Source organism: Nelumbo nucifera, chromosome 5, assembly GCF_055504915.1.
Source record: "Nelumbo nucifera cultivar China Antique chromosome 5, China Antique-T2T, whole genome shotgun sequence".
NCBI classification, from domain to species: domain Eukaryota; kingdom Viridiplantae; phylum Streptophyta; class Magnoliopsida; order Proteales; family Nelumbonaceae; genus Nelumbo; species Nelumbo nucifera.
In genome coordinates, this window is record NC_142653.1 from 80,314,009 (window position 1) to 80,328,420 (window position 14,412).

The following is a 14,412-nucleotide window of genomic DNA, read 5'->3' on the forward strand; positions in this document are numbered from 1 at the left end:
CACCAGGGACATTACCTAACCCAAATACACAACTAGTGAAAACAATTAATATTGCACAATTCAAATCCATGAGATTTGTCGTCTGACTCCTTTTCACACATCTTACGTAAGACCCACCATGCTATATAATGTTTGGTCCTGTGGCACCAATCCGAGATCATGAGTCTCCGGTCTCGATCAAAAGTTATTAGTTTGAAGGAGAAACAGACTTGTTGCTAACGGTATTGGTTTGAACTGTGCAAGTGTGGATCGAGTGATCCCCCACCCCCCAGTTTGGGTAGGTGAGATGTGAATGCAAGTAAGTTCATGTCTCAAAATATTGCTAACTTCATCACCCCTCTTGACATTCACTTTCAAAATTAAATTATTTATCCCAGTTTTACTTTTCTGGCAGCCACCATGTTAGAATATGCCGACCATAAAGTCTAATATGAACGTAGGATGATTACCATGTACAGATTTTATTTCCTACGCGACTTGACTTAGAGGGAAGTGACTGGGTTTAGTACGGATTTGTCTTCACCCTAACATGATTTTCGCCTGAATTCAGTTTAGAAAAGTACGTTGCAGTTTAATTGTAAACTTACAAAAATGCTCTGGGCTGAACTGTACATGCTCTGTACGGGCTCAATTCGACACTGGATCGACTCAACCTAATTTTAGGATTATACTTATTATAATGCTTAAATCTCCCTTATACTTTGACCTAGCACAAACTCGGTCCGACATGAAATTACAGTTATGACTTTATTATTGATGAAGGGAAATTTGGCCCGACCTCGCGTTCGCCCGACGCGTGGCAAAGGCAAGCAGCTCGGAACAGTAGAGCACCCAAAGCGAACATCGGAAGCAAGTCAAAACTCACTACCGGACCCCAACTCCAGATCGCTGTGTTTAGTCCGAGCTCCTTGTTAAAAGCGAACTCCCTGTTAAAGGTCCGAGCTCCCTAAAACCCGAGCTCCCTAAGTCCTAGCCCGGTACCAGGAGCCCGAGCTCCCTAAAACCCGAGCTCCCTAAAGAACCCGAGCTAAAGGACCCGAGCTCCCTAAAGAACCCGAGCTAAAGGACCCGAACTCCCTAAAAAACTTGAGCCTCCCAAGTCCAAGCTCCCTACTAGGAGCCCGAGCTCCCTGATAAGAGCGAGCTCCCTCCTGAGAACCCGAGCTCCCTGCGAGGAGCGCGAACTGTACTGGGCCCCAAGCCTCAGGAAGCTGACCCATGGCAGCTCGAAGCATTCCAAACCGAACTCAAGACACCTCGCTCGCCACTCCAACACTTCCAAAACACCAGGCCCGCCAGACGTACCCGATGCCAAGGACGTCCCCATCCAAGGGCGGCGTACCTGACTGATTTGGGATCTGACTCCTGACAGCCGCATCTCAAACGGCTTCCTGCCACCGCCACCTGCGACCGTCGTCACCAGCCACAGAGACGGCTCCGACAGAAGGAACAGTGGCGGTTCTGCCCGACCAGAGGAAGTGACACCCGATCTGGCAGGAGTTCAGAAGTAATCATGTCCGACCTGACGGAGGCCTGGAAGTGAGTACACGAGGTGGTTATAAAAGGATTCTACCCCCCCCCCCCCCCAAGGAGGAGGTATGCTAACTCTCGCGCTATCTGGTTATTCTTGCCTCTAAAGGATTCTAACTTGAGCTTCGGAGCCCTTACGCTGGGTTCTCCCCGGAGCTTCTCTTCTCCCATTTCAGGTTCCTGTTACTCACTCCAGAGGCAAAATCGCCAACAGCTAAGACCGGCCAGATTGTGCATCATCAATTATCAATGCCATCTTTAGATTGAATGGATGGATTTAGCTGATAGGGAAGTTTAAGTTCAACCTCCATGTACGCCTTTATTGCTCAGTTGATGTTGATGAAATGAACAATGAGACCCATTTAATAAAGTGAATTACCTTTTGGGTGATTCAGTAAATTCGTCCTAATAAAGTTCTTTCATGGAAAGAAATAATTCGATTAGAAAAGAAAAAAAAACAAACCAACAAACATGTAATATCACGTGCAAATTTTTAAAACCCAATTATACCTTTTTAATGTCAGAACTTTGGTATCTTTAATAGAACCTAAGTGGGTTTGCAACTCTACAGGTACCAAGGGAAAACACTCCTCTGCCCTTAGTTTGGAAACAAATTAGTTGGAATGCTCTAAAATATGGTTATATTAAAAATGCTTCTCGTAATAGTGATGGAAAATGTTCAGTGGTCTGTATAGCCCGGGACTATCTTGATAATTAAGGTTCTAGCGGTCAAAGCATATAAACTTGGCACCTATTCCATCAGCCAAGCTAAAGCTTAGGCTGTATGAGAAGCCCATGTCCAAGCTGCAAACTACAGGGAGTTTCTTATCATCATAGAGGGAGATTGCCTCTTGTCATCTCTTACCTCAAAAAGAAAGATGGATATTCCTTGAAAGTAGAAAGATACTATCTCAAGTTACTTGCGGAGGAGAGATCTTCATTATCAACATATTTTAGAATCAGGTGGCTGACTAGCTGGCTCGGGAGGCTCTTTCTTTTTCTTCTTCTTCTCTAGATTTTAGTATCTCATCTCTTCCCTCTTTTCTTCTTCTTATTTGTTTTGCTAACTTTTGGGGACGTATGTGTAGTACAAATTACTCCTCTTTGCAGTAATTTACATTTTACAACTAGCCGTTTCATCGTTTGCCAAACTAGTGGCAATTGATTTTGCCGTGATAGGGTTAAAGGCACCAAACTAGAGAAATAACCTCTCCTATTTTGCTTAGAAAAGATTTTTAACCAAACTGGTTAACAAAAGTGGAACTTAAGTTTAGGGGCAAAATAGACTTTTTGTCCATTTTGCGGCATCCTGTTAGGAAATCTCGAATTTCAGAAAGTTTAAAAATAACTTAAGTAGGGTTTTAAACTTGAGGGATACTTTTAAGTAACTATCAGATAGTTTAGAGATAGTTTAAGTAATTATCCCTTAATGAACAATGCCGAAAAAGGTATGATAATATAAGAACTTTGTCTAATCAAAACCTGCACTAATTTAATGGATTAATTATAACTTTTATAATACATAATATATCAAGTTTGTTTAGGTATCTTGCCTTTCTAGTATTAGGGGTGATCATTTCAGCCCAACCCGAAAATCTCAGGCTTGGGCCTGGGTTTTGTGTTCAGACCCGGTTCAGGCTAGGGCCCACATCAGGCCCCCAAATTTTAGGGCCGGGTTTGGGCTTAATACTTCAAGCCCAGCCCAGCCTGCATATATTTGAACTTACACATTTTGTGTATAATGTATATATATTTTTACAAGTTATTTTGTATTATATTATATATTTTATATATAAATATTATAATATGACATAATATAAATTATAGATATAATATTTTAACATAAAATATTATATCATTTAACATGCTATGTCATTTAACATAAAATATTATATCATTTAACATGCTATGTCATTTAACATAAAATATTATAGATACAATATTTTATATATATAAAAGACATTGGCCCAGAATCAGGTCCAGCTCAGCTTGAGCCTGTATAGACCTAGGCTAGAGCTTAAGTTTCAGGCCCAGAACCCCATGTCGGGCTGGGCCCGGGCCTAAGCTATTGATGATAAGTGCAAAGCCCAGCCCGGCCCATGATCACCCCTACCCAGTATTATAGTTGGACTATTGAATGGAAGTTTTTATAGAGATCAATTAGGGGAGATTTAAGTATTGTTACAAAACACAAGGTGGAAAAGGTAATTTCTCCCTAAGATGCAAGTAATTTGTCAAATTCATGGGATGTGCGACTATATGAAGTAAGCTTTACGTGGCTGAGATTTATCGTAGCATTTGCCATTATATACACGTTGTCTTTTTAACAATATTAAATACTTTCATTGGGTCAGTAGTCACTACTTAACGTCGGCAGTTTCGTGTTAAGATTTTTATATTTCAAATTAGCTAGTAAATTACAGATTTCTTTTGCGATAAAGACCTCATAAAGATCTATCTTGTTCAATTTAATTCTGAGCTTTTATATTTGTTTTAATTCTGCGTTTTTATAGATTTTTTTTTCTTATTTTTTCATTACAATTTCCATTTTATAGAAATTTCTCAATAAATATTTTGATATATTAACTTTTTGCAACACTCAACTTAGCAGAAAGGGGGGGGGGGGGGGGGGGGGGGGGGGTCATTATTGGAATATGAAAAATTGAAACTTCACCACTATCCCAAAGTGATTATAATCATTTAATCAAAGAAAAATGTTTAATTAAATTAAATTAAATTAATTAAATTAAATCAAAGAAAAATGATAGGCTACCCCAATCCAGCACAGATCACTATATTAGACCAGTCCGGACAACATATATATTTATTGATTTATATTTTCAAGTGCACTTTGTTTGACTTGATGAACAGATTAAGGCTGTTTAAAGCTGATCATGAGCCTATTTAAGCCTCTTCAAATTGCCGAGAACATCTCAATTCTCAAGCTTGAGTACTCACTCATCAGTCAGTCATCATCTCTCTCACCACATGAGCAGCAACGACATGGAGCTGCTCTTCCTCTCTTTGCTTCTCCTGGTTGTTCTCTTCCTTTCTCTTTCTCTTCGTTACCTGGTCTACAAACACACCTCCCATGCACCCGGCAAAAAGCTCCCGCCGGGCCGGATGGGCCTGCCGTTCGTCGGCGAAAGTATCGAATTCTTTTCTCTGGGGCGGAAAGGTATCCCTGAGAAATTCTTCTTCGACCGGATGGCCAAGTTCTCCAAGGAAATCTTCAAGACTTCGTTGCTTGGCGAGAACACCGCAGTAGTCTGCGGCCCCAACGGGAACAAGTTCTTGTTCTCCAACGAGAACAAGCTTGTCACCGCCTGGTGGCCACGCTCCGTCGACAAGATATTCCCTTCTTCCACCCAGACCTCCTCCAAAGAGGAAGCCAAAAAGATGCGAAAATTGCTTCCCCAGTTCCTCAAACCCGAAGCACTGCATAGGTACATCGGGATCATGGACACAATCGCACAGAGACACTTCAAGGCCAGCTGGGATGACCGGGACGAGGTGACTGTGTTCCCGCTGGCCAAGCGCTTCACCTTCTGGTTGGCTTGCCGACTTTTCTTGAGCATCGAAGATCCCGATCACGTCGCTAAGTTCGCCGACCCGTTCAACGCCTTGGCGTCTGGTATCATTTCCATACCCATCAATCTTCCCGGGACACCATTCAACAAAGGAATCAAAGCTTCCAACGAGATCAGGAAGGAGCTTCTGGCTATCATCAAGCAACGAAAGATCGATCTGGCCGAGAACAGGGCCTCGCCCACGCAAGATATACTGTCTCACATGCTCCTCTACACCGACGAGGACGGCCAATTCATGAACGAAAGAGACATCGCCGATAAGATCTTGGGTTTACTCATCGGCGGCCACGACACGGCCAGCGCTGCCATTACTTTCGTCATGAAGTATCTCGCAGAGCTTCCTGAAATCTACAATGAAGTCTACAAAGGTAAGATCTATTCAGAATTCACTGAACTCAGACTCCAGTTCTCCACCCGTAAAAAATTTATTTCTTTTAATGAACCTTCAATCGTACGTCCGCTTCTTTCTGCTACGACTTAAAATGGTAAAAGCTCTGATGACGGATTCGGAGATCTCTTCAGTCAATTAATTATTTAGGCCTCGTTTGTTAACGGGTTTTAAATTTGGGTAAATTGCTGAAACCTCCTTTCAAGTTTTTTACTGTTGCTAGAAACTTTCAACAAGAGGCATACAAATGTCCCAAATACCCATACAGTTACTATTGAGGTTGGATTTTACAGAAAAAATCAATACAAACTTTATAAATAGTAAAAGAATAAGAGAATTTAAAGTTATATAGTTTTACCTTTGAATGGTTGATATAAAAGGTAAAGTTGGAAAAGAAATTGAAAGGTTTGAGGTACTGATTAATATGAAGAGAAAATTTAGAAAATAAGCATTTTGGTCTGCATGGATGTTTTGGACATTTTCTATCTCTTGTTAGAGCATTCTAATAGAGAGGGGGTCTACTTGCAATTGTATTAAAAAGTTCAAGGGAGATGATTGCAATTATCAAACTTCAGGGAGGTTGAAGTAATTTACCCTTTAAATTTTCATTTGCAATCTGATCTCATATAAAATTTGCATTTTTTTTTTGTTTCATTTATATCCATTGATAGTGCAAAACTTTGTATTTTACTAAACCTGTATTTGCACAGTACATATTTGTATTTGTATTCTTTCTAAACTGAGCCTTAGATGTATTTATATTGTGCGTATTTTGTATTTGTACTCTTTCCAAATCAAAAGGAGTACAAATACAAATATGTAGACATTGTATTTTGTATTATTTTGTATGTATTTACACTACGTATTCGTATTTGTACTCCTTCCAAACTGAGCCTAAAAACTGATTTAACTACCTTAATTTCTTTGCATATAAAGTTGAAATTATATCAATTTGCTTCCTATTTCCAAAAGAAATAACCTTCCTCTTCTTATCTCTTCCATATGACCATATCATTTTACATTCTATATTTCCCTTTGTTTTGGTAAATAGCCTTTTATTTTATCTATTAAAAGAAAATAGATCAATTAAGGTCAAATACTATGATTTATACTCTGTTAATTTGCACTCTTATCATTTATACCAATGCATGAAATTCGCTATGCAACCAAATAGAGCCTTAGGCTCAGTTTGGAAGGAGTACAAATATAAAATGTAGAGTGCAAAACGTTGCACTTTATAATATTTTTAATGTATTTGTATTACATATATTTGTATTTACACACTTTCCAAACTGAGCCTTAGGATATTTGAATTGTTAGTTGATACTTTCTCACCTTTTGATTGCAGAAAATTAAAGAGCTTGCCATAATTAGTTAAGTACACAAACAAATTGGGCTTCAGGAAATGTTCAAGTTTTTTTTTTTTTTCCTAAGGCTATGACTGATTTGATGGAAATAAGAGAAAAATAGAAAGTTAAAAGAAAATCCTTTAACAAACTTCTAAATTTCCTTATTTAGTTCCAGTGCAAATTTATTTGCACTAGTACAAATAAATGCATGGGAGTGCAAATGTAAAAGATGCAAATTCTTGTTTAATTTTGTTTTGGATTTTACTTTATTCTATTTCGTGTCTTAATTTACTTCATTTGTACTGCCATTAAATAAAGTAGGCTAAAATTTGAAACAAAAATAGGTCAGAATTTATACTCAAATCATTTGCACTGCCATAATTTTACATCAGTGCAAATTTATTTGCATTGCAACCAAACACAGTCTTAAGAGTTTTTTCTCAAATTGTTGTTTCTCCTTTATTTATTGAAAATAGACAAGCCTTTACTGAACTGGGAATTGAATTTGATTGATAGATTCTGTCATTAAATCAATGGATTAGTTAAAGTAATCGCAAGGAGGCCCTTTACGCAGCATTTCCCATCCCCATGAAAGTTAAATGGAATGGTTAATGATTTGAAAAATGAGTTCATGAGTTGTAAAGTCTAAATCAGTTTGTTCTTTATTGGGTCGCAGAGCAAATGGAGATCTCAAAGTCTAAACCCCCCGGCGAGAGGTTGAATTGGGATGACTTGCAGAAGATGAGGTACTCATGGAATGTGGCAAGTGAAGTGATGAGACTTGCACCACCCCTTCAGGGAGCTTTCAGAGAGGCCCTTATGGATTTCACCTTTCAAGGTTTCTCCGTTCCAAAGGGATGGAAGGTAAATAAACTAATAAGCTTGCATTCTGATTTATTATTTCTGAATGAATTACTCTATGGCTGTCAATGGTCGGGTCTGGTTTGGAATAGGGTGCACCAGTTTCGAACCTCGTTCCATAATATTAGGCCCAGAACTGGAACCAGTTATTAATCGGGATAATTGGGTCGATTATACTGTATTGATAAAACATGTAATTTTAACCAAAATTATCTTATATACTGTCTATAAAATTTATGACTTAAATATAAAAGGAGTGTTCTTTTTTCAGATTTTGAGAGGGTGGAAAGTTGTTTCCCATTGACCAAGAATTTCATGTTTTTTTTTCAGATTTATGTGGGGATTAGGGAAAATTTATTTTCGTAAATAACTTTCCCACCTAGGGGGAAAATTGCTAACACTTAAATGGGACAAAAATGTCATTTTTAATAATAGATTTTTATGATTAAAATGGTCATTACCTTATTTACATGAGAAATAAAAGAACATGGATAAATACACTTACCCGGGTAAGTGTTTCTTAAGAAAAATTTACCTAGGTAATTGCAGATGGGCTACTCCTGTTGTGTAGACCCATGACACAAAAAATGAAAATTGAATAAAAAAGGGGTTTTAATTGATTGAAAACGACAGATCTAATCTTGATCCAATTATTAATCGAGACAAGATCATAAAACCAAAACCGGTATAATTGATTAAATCAGCTCTCTTAGCTAGTAGTGATGATCGTAATGAATTTGGTTGCAGTTATACTGGGCTGCCAATTCCACACACAGGAATCCAGAGTACTTCCCGGAGCCTGAGAAGTTTGACCCATCGAGGTTCGATGGAAGTGGACCAGCTCCTTATACATATGTTCCATTCGGAGGAGGACCCAGAATGTGCCCAGGGAAAGAGTATGCTCGATTAGAAATACTTGTGTTCATGCACAATGTGGTGAAGAGGTTCAAGTGGGACAAAATTCTGCCTAACGAGAAGATCATCGTCGACCCAATGCCAATGCCTGCCCAAGGACTTCCCATCCGCCTTCACGCTCACAAAGCTTAAGTTGGTGAAGAGGATGCCGATCGAGCTTTGTATTTCTTTGTTTTCTTTCTGAAATGTTTGTACTTGTTGCCTATCCTTAATAGGGCAAAGTCTGTATTGTCTAGTTTTTGTTTTCTTTTCTTGTGGGGAATACTGATGAGTGTACAATAAATAAAATGAAATAAAAGATCACATGCAAGTAGTCTAACTCCCTGTTTGTATTTTAATCAAACAGTCAAAGAGAAAACATCCCAAGCTGGTATCTCCGGTTACAACTTATTAAATTCTTTGGTGCGTTGGGCAAGGGGGACTTTGCCTGCAAACACTCTCAAAGAAAGTTAATCTTCAGACACTCTCAAAGTCAAAGAGCAAATAGTAATCTTCAGACACTCTCAAAGCAAGTGAATCCAGCTGCAAATTTGGAACATGTGTGGGAGATATTTCCAATGTTTTGCTAGATGATGTGTGAACAAAGTATTTAATTGTAGGAGATATGACCCTTGCTCACTTAATACGCAATGGGATTTGCTACAAGCAAAAACTCTGCACACCTTGTAAAAGTATATATGTGCGTCCAACTACTACACATTCAGGAAAATCTCCCCATGAATTTAACATACATACATGAGATATTCCCAATATGCAGATGGACGCTATGTGAGTGAAGTTTTTGCTTGCAGGAGGTCTAGGCTCACTTAGTGCCTGTTTGCAACCAATGCCATTTCCCCATGGCCATTATGTTAGAAAATGATGTTGCAATGGTCTATCATTTTCTGAGAAAATGGCATTATTTGTTGTTTGGTTCCATTGCTACCACTTGAGGCATTTTTCAATGCCACATCAACAAATTGTTGCTAGCAATGGTATGAAATGAGAAAACGTGAAAAAACGCTTTCTTAGACCACCACCCAGATCGATGGAGCTGCCCATTACCACCAGCCCCTCCCCCTTGTGCCTGTAGCAAAAGTGAAGTTATTATGATCATGAACAGGCTGGTGGAAGATCGTGTAATCAGCTTGCCACCACCACCACCCAGAGTTGACCCTGAGAAAGAAAGGCACAAGGGGGTGAGGGGGGGGGTGCAACTACGACCAGTCACTGAACCATGATTTAATGGACTGTTTTACCCTCTGACAACTTTTCGTGCAAAAAGTAAAGTTAGATGAATTTGTCAAGAGGAAGCCGATTCAAGTAGAGACCAACCCCCTCCCTGCACATCCCTAAGGGGGTAGTATAAATGTGGTAGGAACGCCAGGGGGTAACCATCCAGACATGCTGATCCAGTGGTTCGAGCAAAGCCCAGATTTGCAACAGTTCCTCAGTGAGCAGGGAGCTAGTGCCACGATGCGATGACTTGCCATCAAGGGAGGCCACTCAAACCTCATTGCATGGACAAGTCCCACATAGAGTTTGCCCTGAACGACATGCTAGCCATAGACCCCCACCAAAACTGGCTTCTGTACATCATGGCCAAAATAGGGGGATATGAGATGTAGTGCTCGTTGATTGATCAGGGAAGCTCCATAAATTTGACTTCCCTCCAGACCCTGTAGCTCATGAACATACAAAAGTAGATCGTTAAAGGGTTGCCCATGGAAGTCACGAACTTTAATGGGAATGCGTCTGTCATAGAGGGGTCAATTGAGTTGCCGGTGGCTTTTGGGCCATTCTACATCAACCAAGAGTTCCAAGTGATTTATGGAAGAATGGCATATCACGCCTTGTTGGGGCAACTTGTGATACATGGCTTGGCACCGGTCCCATCCACATATCACCGATGCATAAATGCCAAGCATAGAGGCCGCATTGTCAAGATCCCAGCCACTTGCGTCCCATTCGACAGAATAGAGACCCACCTTTAGGGCGCAATATATTACATGAAGCTTGCTAAGGAAGGAGAGACTAGAGTGGCCAAGGTGGAAACTGTCCGATTGCCGAACCCAGCAAGTGAGCCTCCAACAGCCCCAGAAAGAAAGAAATGGTCCAGGTGTGTATGGGTGACAGATGAGAACGGGGAAAGCTACTACACAATCGTAGAGTATAAAGACGTCGACATACCGGCCACAAAGAAATCCATCCAAGAGGTATGAATTATTTTATTATTGCATTATGATATAGCTTTCAAAAATTGGTCAATCATTGTAATCTACATGTTTTCACAAAAAGAAAAGAAAATTGCACATACTATAAATCTTATCTCAATCAAAATTACTACACCACTGTGGAATTTCCGTGCAAGGATATTGCGATGATCTCATCACAAGAAGACTCTGAATAGACAAAAGAAAACTCAACAACCTTGAAGTACAATATAAAATACTTAAACATACAAATAGCAATAAGAAAAATACTGAAACTATGTTAGTAACAGGAACACAACAAAGACATTGTGGAATATTATGATGAAAACTACGCAACCCCGAGTCACATGCAAGACTCCAATGGCGCTGTGGAAGAACCCCTAAAAGAAATTAATATGGCCACTGAAGGAGTAGAGAAAAGGTCGTTGTATGTGTCGGCCATATTAGAACCTGAACAAATAAAGAAGTTGTTGTATCTCTTAGGAGGTATAAAGACTTTCTTTTCTCCAATCGCAAAACTAGAATACATGTCAAATACAAATAAACTTTCTTTTTCTCTCATATCGACAAAATTCTAGGATGTGTTTGCCTGGTCGTACGATCAAATGCTTGGATTGGACTTAGCACTAGTCAAGCACTCGCTCTGCATCGATCCTAAGTTCAAACCTAAGAAACAACCACAGAGAGTTTTCAAGCCAGAGATAGCCTTGAAGATCAAAAGGGAGGTTGGACGACTCCTGAAGTGGGTTTCATCAAACCAATTGCTTACATACAATGGTTAGCCAATGTGGTCCCAATCAAAAAGAAAGATGGTCAACTAAGGTTAGTACCCAGATCCTAATAGATTAGCTCATGAATATCAGTAAAGGACTAGTGCACTAACTTTTTCCACCCCTACCTTAGGTGTTGCGTCGACTTTAGGGACCTAAGTGGGGCCTGCCCCAAAGATGAATTCCCATTGCTGAACATGGATATTCTTATTGATGCCAGGAACCAGTTGTTCTCCTCCTTAGATGCATACAATGGTTACAATCAAATATACATGGACCTTGTAGATGCACTGGTGTGTCTGGAAGCGCGTCGTTAAACACCCCAGAACACCAGTTTAAACGTTTATAATTTTTACCGTTTCTCAAACAACTACTAACGTAGTAAATTTGTGAGAACGGGTCGTATCCACAGGGAAGCAAATGAAAAATTAATATATAATTAGATCCAGACAAGATAATGCAATCGGGAATGACAGAAAATACGAAAATAAAATCTATTATTGTTGAAATTAAATGTTCAGAATTTAATGAAGTATGGGAATCAATAAAAGAAATAAAAGAAATAAACAAAGTTGATCTAGAATTCGGATCCGGTGGTGGTAGCTGCAGATTGGCCAGAAAACTTGGAGAAACCCCTTCTGACAAGAATCAGGCGTTTGTCCTTTCTACAACCCTCGAACCACTCGAGACACCTTAGCCTTGAACCAAACGAATTCAAATCTGCAAAGTAGAGAAACGAACAAGAAATAAATAGAAAAGATTGTAGAAATAAAAATAACAAAAAAGAAAATAAAGAAAAGAAAAGAATGGTTGATAAGATCCAGTGGCGGTAGTGGTAGAATGGTTAAACAGCTTGCAGGAACCCCTATTGACAAGAACTGGGCGTCCTCCCTTTCTACAACCCTTGAACTCCTCAATAAACCTTAGCCTTATTAATTGGGTGAATTGACCAACCCCTTCTACAGGGCCTCTGGGGTCCTTTTTATAGAGAAGGGTGGACACAATTGGGAATAGAGAGAAAGAGGGGGGCGGCAACTGGGTTTTAGCAAAAATATGGGTGCCCTAGGGTTTAGAATGAAGGGTTAGTATGGTTCTAGGGTGATCCTAAGGCTGAGAATAAAAGGAGAAGGCACCCAATATTATGTGAAGCTGGGATTTAATGGCTAAAGGCTGAATGGTGAAGATTATAAGCTAGGTGGCTCCTAGGTTTAGAGTGCTAAAAAGAGAGTGCCCTAGAATAATGGTGGAGATTAGAAGTGACGGAAGGTGACGATTTAGCAGCTAAGGGCGGATAAGGTTTGTTAAGAGTGAAAAAAATGGGTTAAAAGGCGCCCTAGGGTTTGCTAAGGCGTGGGGAGCATGCTAATACAGTAGGAGGGGCGCCAAACTGGGTTTAGCAGTTAGGAGGCGCCCTCCTGCTTCCAGTTTTTTACAAAAACATCCCCTCTCTCAACTGAACTTCACACTAGCTTCCCAAAATCTACATTTCAACCATGAAAACTTCCCAGTTTTCCCCAAAATTTGCATAGAGACCCTCAGAGGTCACAATAACGAATTTAGCTGGGAAAAGGGCATACTTTGACTATTTTAAGGCTAAAAATACCCCTGAAATGATGCCCTTAAGGCATTAAAATGTAGAGTTATCACATCCCCAACTTAACCATTGATAGTCCTTTAGCAATGCAGCCTTAAAATTACACTGATCATAGAGATCCTTCCCATCTCAAGATCATCCCTAATAGAATTAGTCTAGCACCCTGATTCTAGAATTCTCAAACTCTATATAGATCAGTATTGGGCTTAAGGGGTAAAACTGTCTTACTTTGAATATTACAGAAACTTGGCTTAAAAATTTTATTTACCCTTCCATTTGCAGACTGTCTTGATAAGCTGAGATTGATTTTTAAAATCAGACATGTATTCTTATTATCACTTTTGAAAGCGGATTTCTACCCCTGAACTTAATATGCATACTTATTTTTTGTTACCTTCCACCATTTTTATGTGAATCTCAATACTTGCCTTAGGTGAAGAGACCCGGTTACTAAGTGTTAGGTGATTGTCTTTGGCATTTCCTTTTCCGTTTGACGCGAATCTCAACACTTGACTTAGGTGAAGAGACCCAATTACTAAGTCTAGGGTGTCCATTGACCTTTTATTCTCTTTTTCTTTTTTATTTTTTTTTGTAATACTGTGTTCAGGGTATTCCACTATTTCTAACAATTTGAAGAATTTTTGTCTAATTTCTCCATCTTTCTCTTCTTATCTTGGCAAGGGCAAACTTGGGAGTATTTTCCAATTTCTAAACGGTTTCGACAATATTCAAATAAGACCAATTTTAAATCCTATCACTTGCTACCAATTTCTACAAAATTCAATATTCTTTTATCAGTTTCTTCAACTTTTTCTATTTGCTAATCTCTTTTAATGGAAAAAAATTTAAAATTTTCAATGAAATTTTAATTTTACATATTTAAAGGCTTAGCTTCTCTTTTTTTCTTTTAAATTTTCTCTCTCTTTCCTCACCCCCAACTTAAATGCCAATGTCCCTAATGGCATGACTAGGCTGATGCAAAAAGGACTTGGGCCAAAGGGAACAATCAATAAGGTTTTCTTGAGGGGTTCAAGGTCTGCCACCTGATCTCGAATCAAGAAAAGAACAAGAACTCAAATCCTAAAAGCGGAAAAACTAAATATTATGTTGGGTTGCCTCCCAACCAGCGCTAAGTTTAACATCTTCAGCTGGACACATTAACGCACTGTTCCCATCTATACTCTCTGACTCACTTTCATCTTTCCACAGACAGGGTTCGGATT

At 39.3% G+C, this 14,412-nt stretch overlaps 1 protein-coding gene across 1 annotated transcript; it reads left to right on the forward strand.

Annotated features, from left to right (window-relative positions):
- Nucleotides 1–4,443: 4,443 nt before the first annotated feature.
- On the forward strand, nt 4,444–8,952 carry LOC104593846 (beta-amyrin 28-monooxygenase-like). Its single transcript, XM_010253877.3, has 3 exons — nt 4,444–5,488; nt 7,534–7,721; nt 8,466–8,952. Exons 1-3 carry the CDS (start codon nt 4,519–4,521, stop codon nt 8,763–8,765), a joined length of 1,458 nt encoding a protein of 485 aa, XP_010252179.1. The 5' UTR covers nt 4,444–4,518; the 3' UTR covers nt 8,766–8,952.
- The last annotated feature ends 5,460 nt before the right edge of the window (nt 8,953–14,412 follow it).

Excerpts from the sequence above, each read along its gene's own strand:
- LOC104593846 (XM_010253877.3), top strand. The coding sequence starts at position 4,519 with ATGAGCAGCAACGACATGGAGCTGCTCTTCCTCTCTTTGCTTCTCCTG. Across the intron at positions 5,489-7,533 it reads CTACAATGAAGTCTACAAAG|AGCAAATGGAGATCTCAAAG; the intron begins GTAAGATCTATT and ends ATTGGGTCGCAG. Across the intron at positions 7,722-8,465 it reads CCGTTCCAAAGGGATGGAAG|TTATACTGGGCTGCCAATTC; the intron begins GTAAATAAACTA and ends ATTTGGTTGCAG.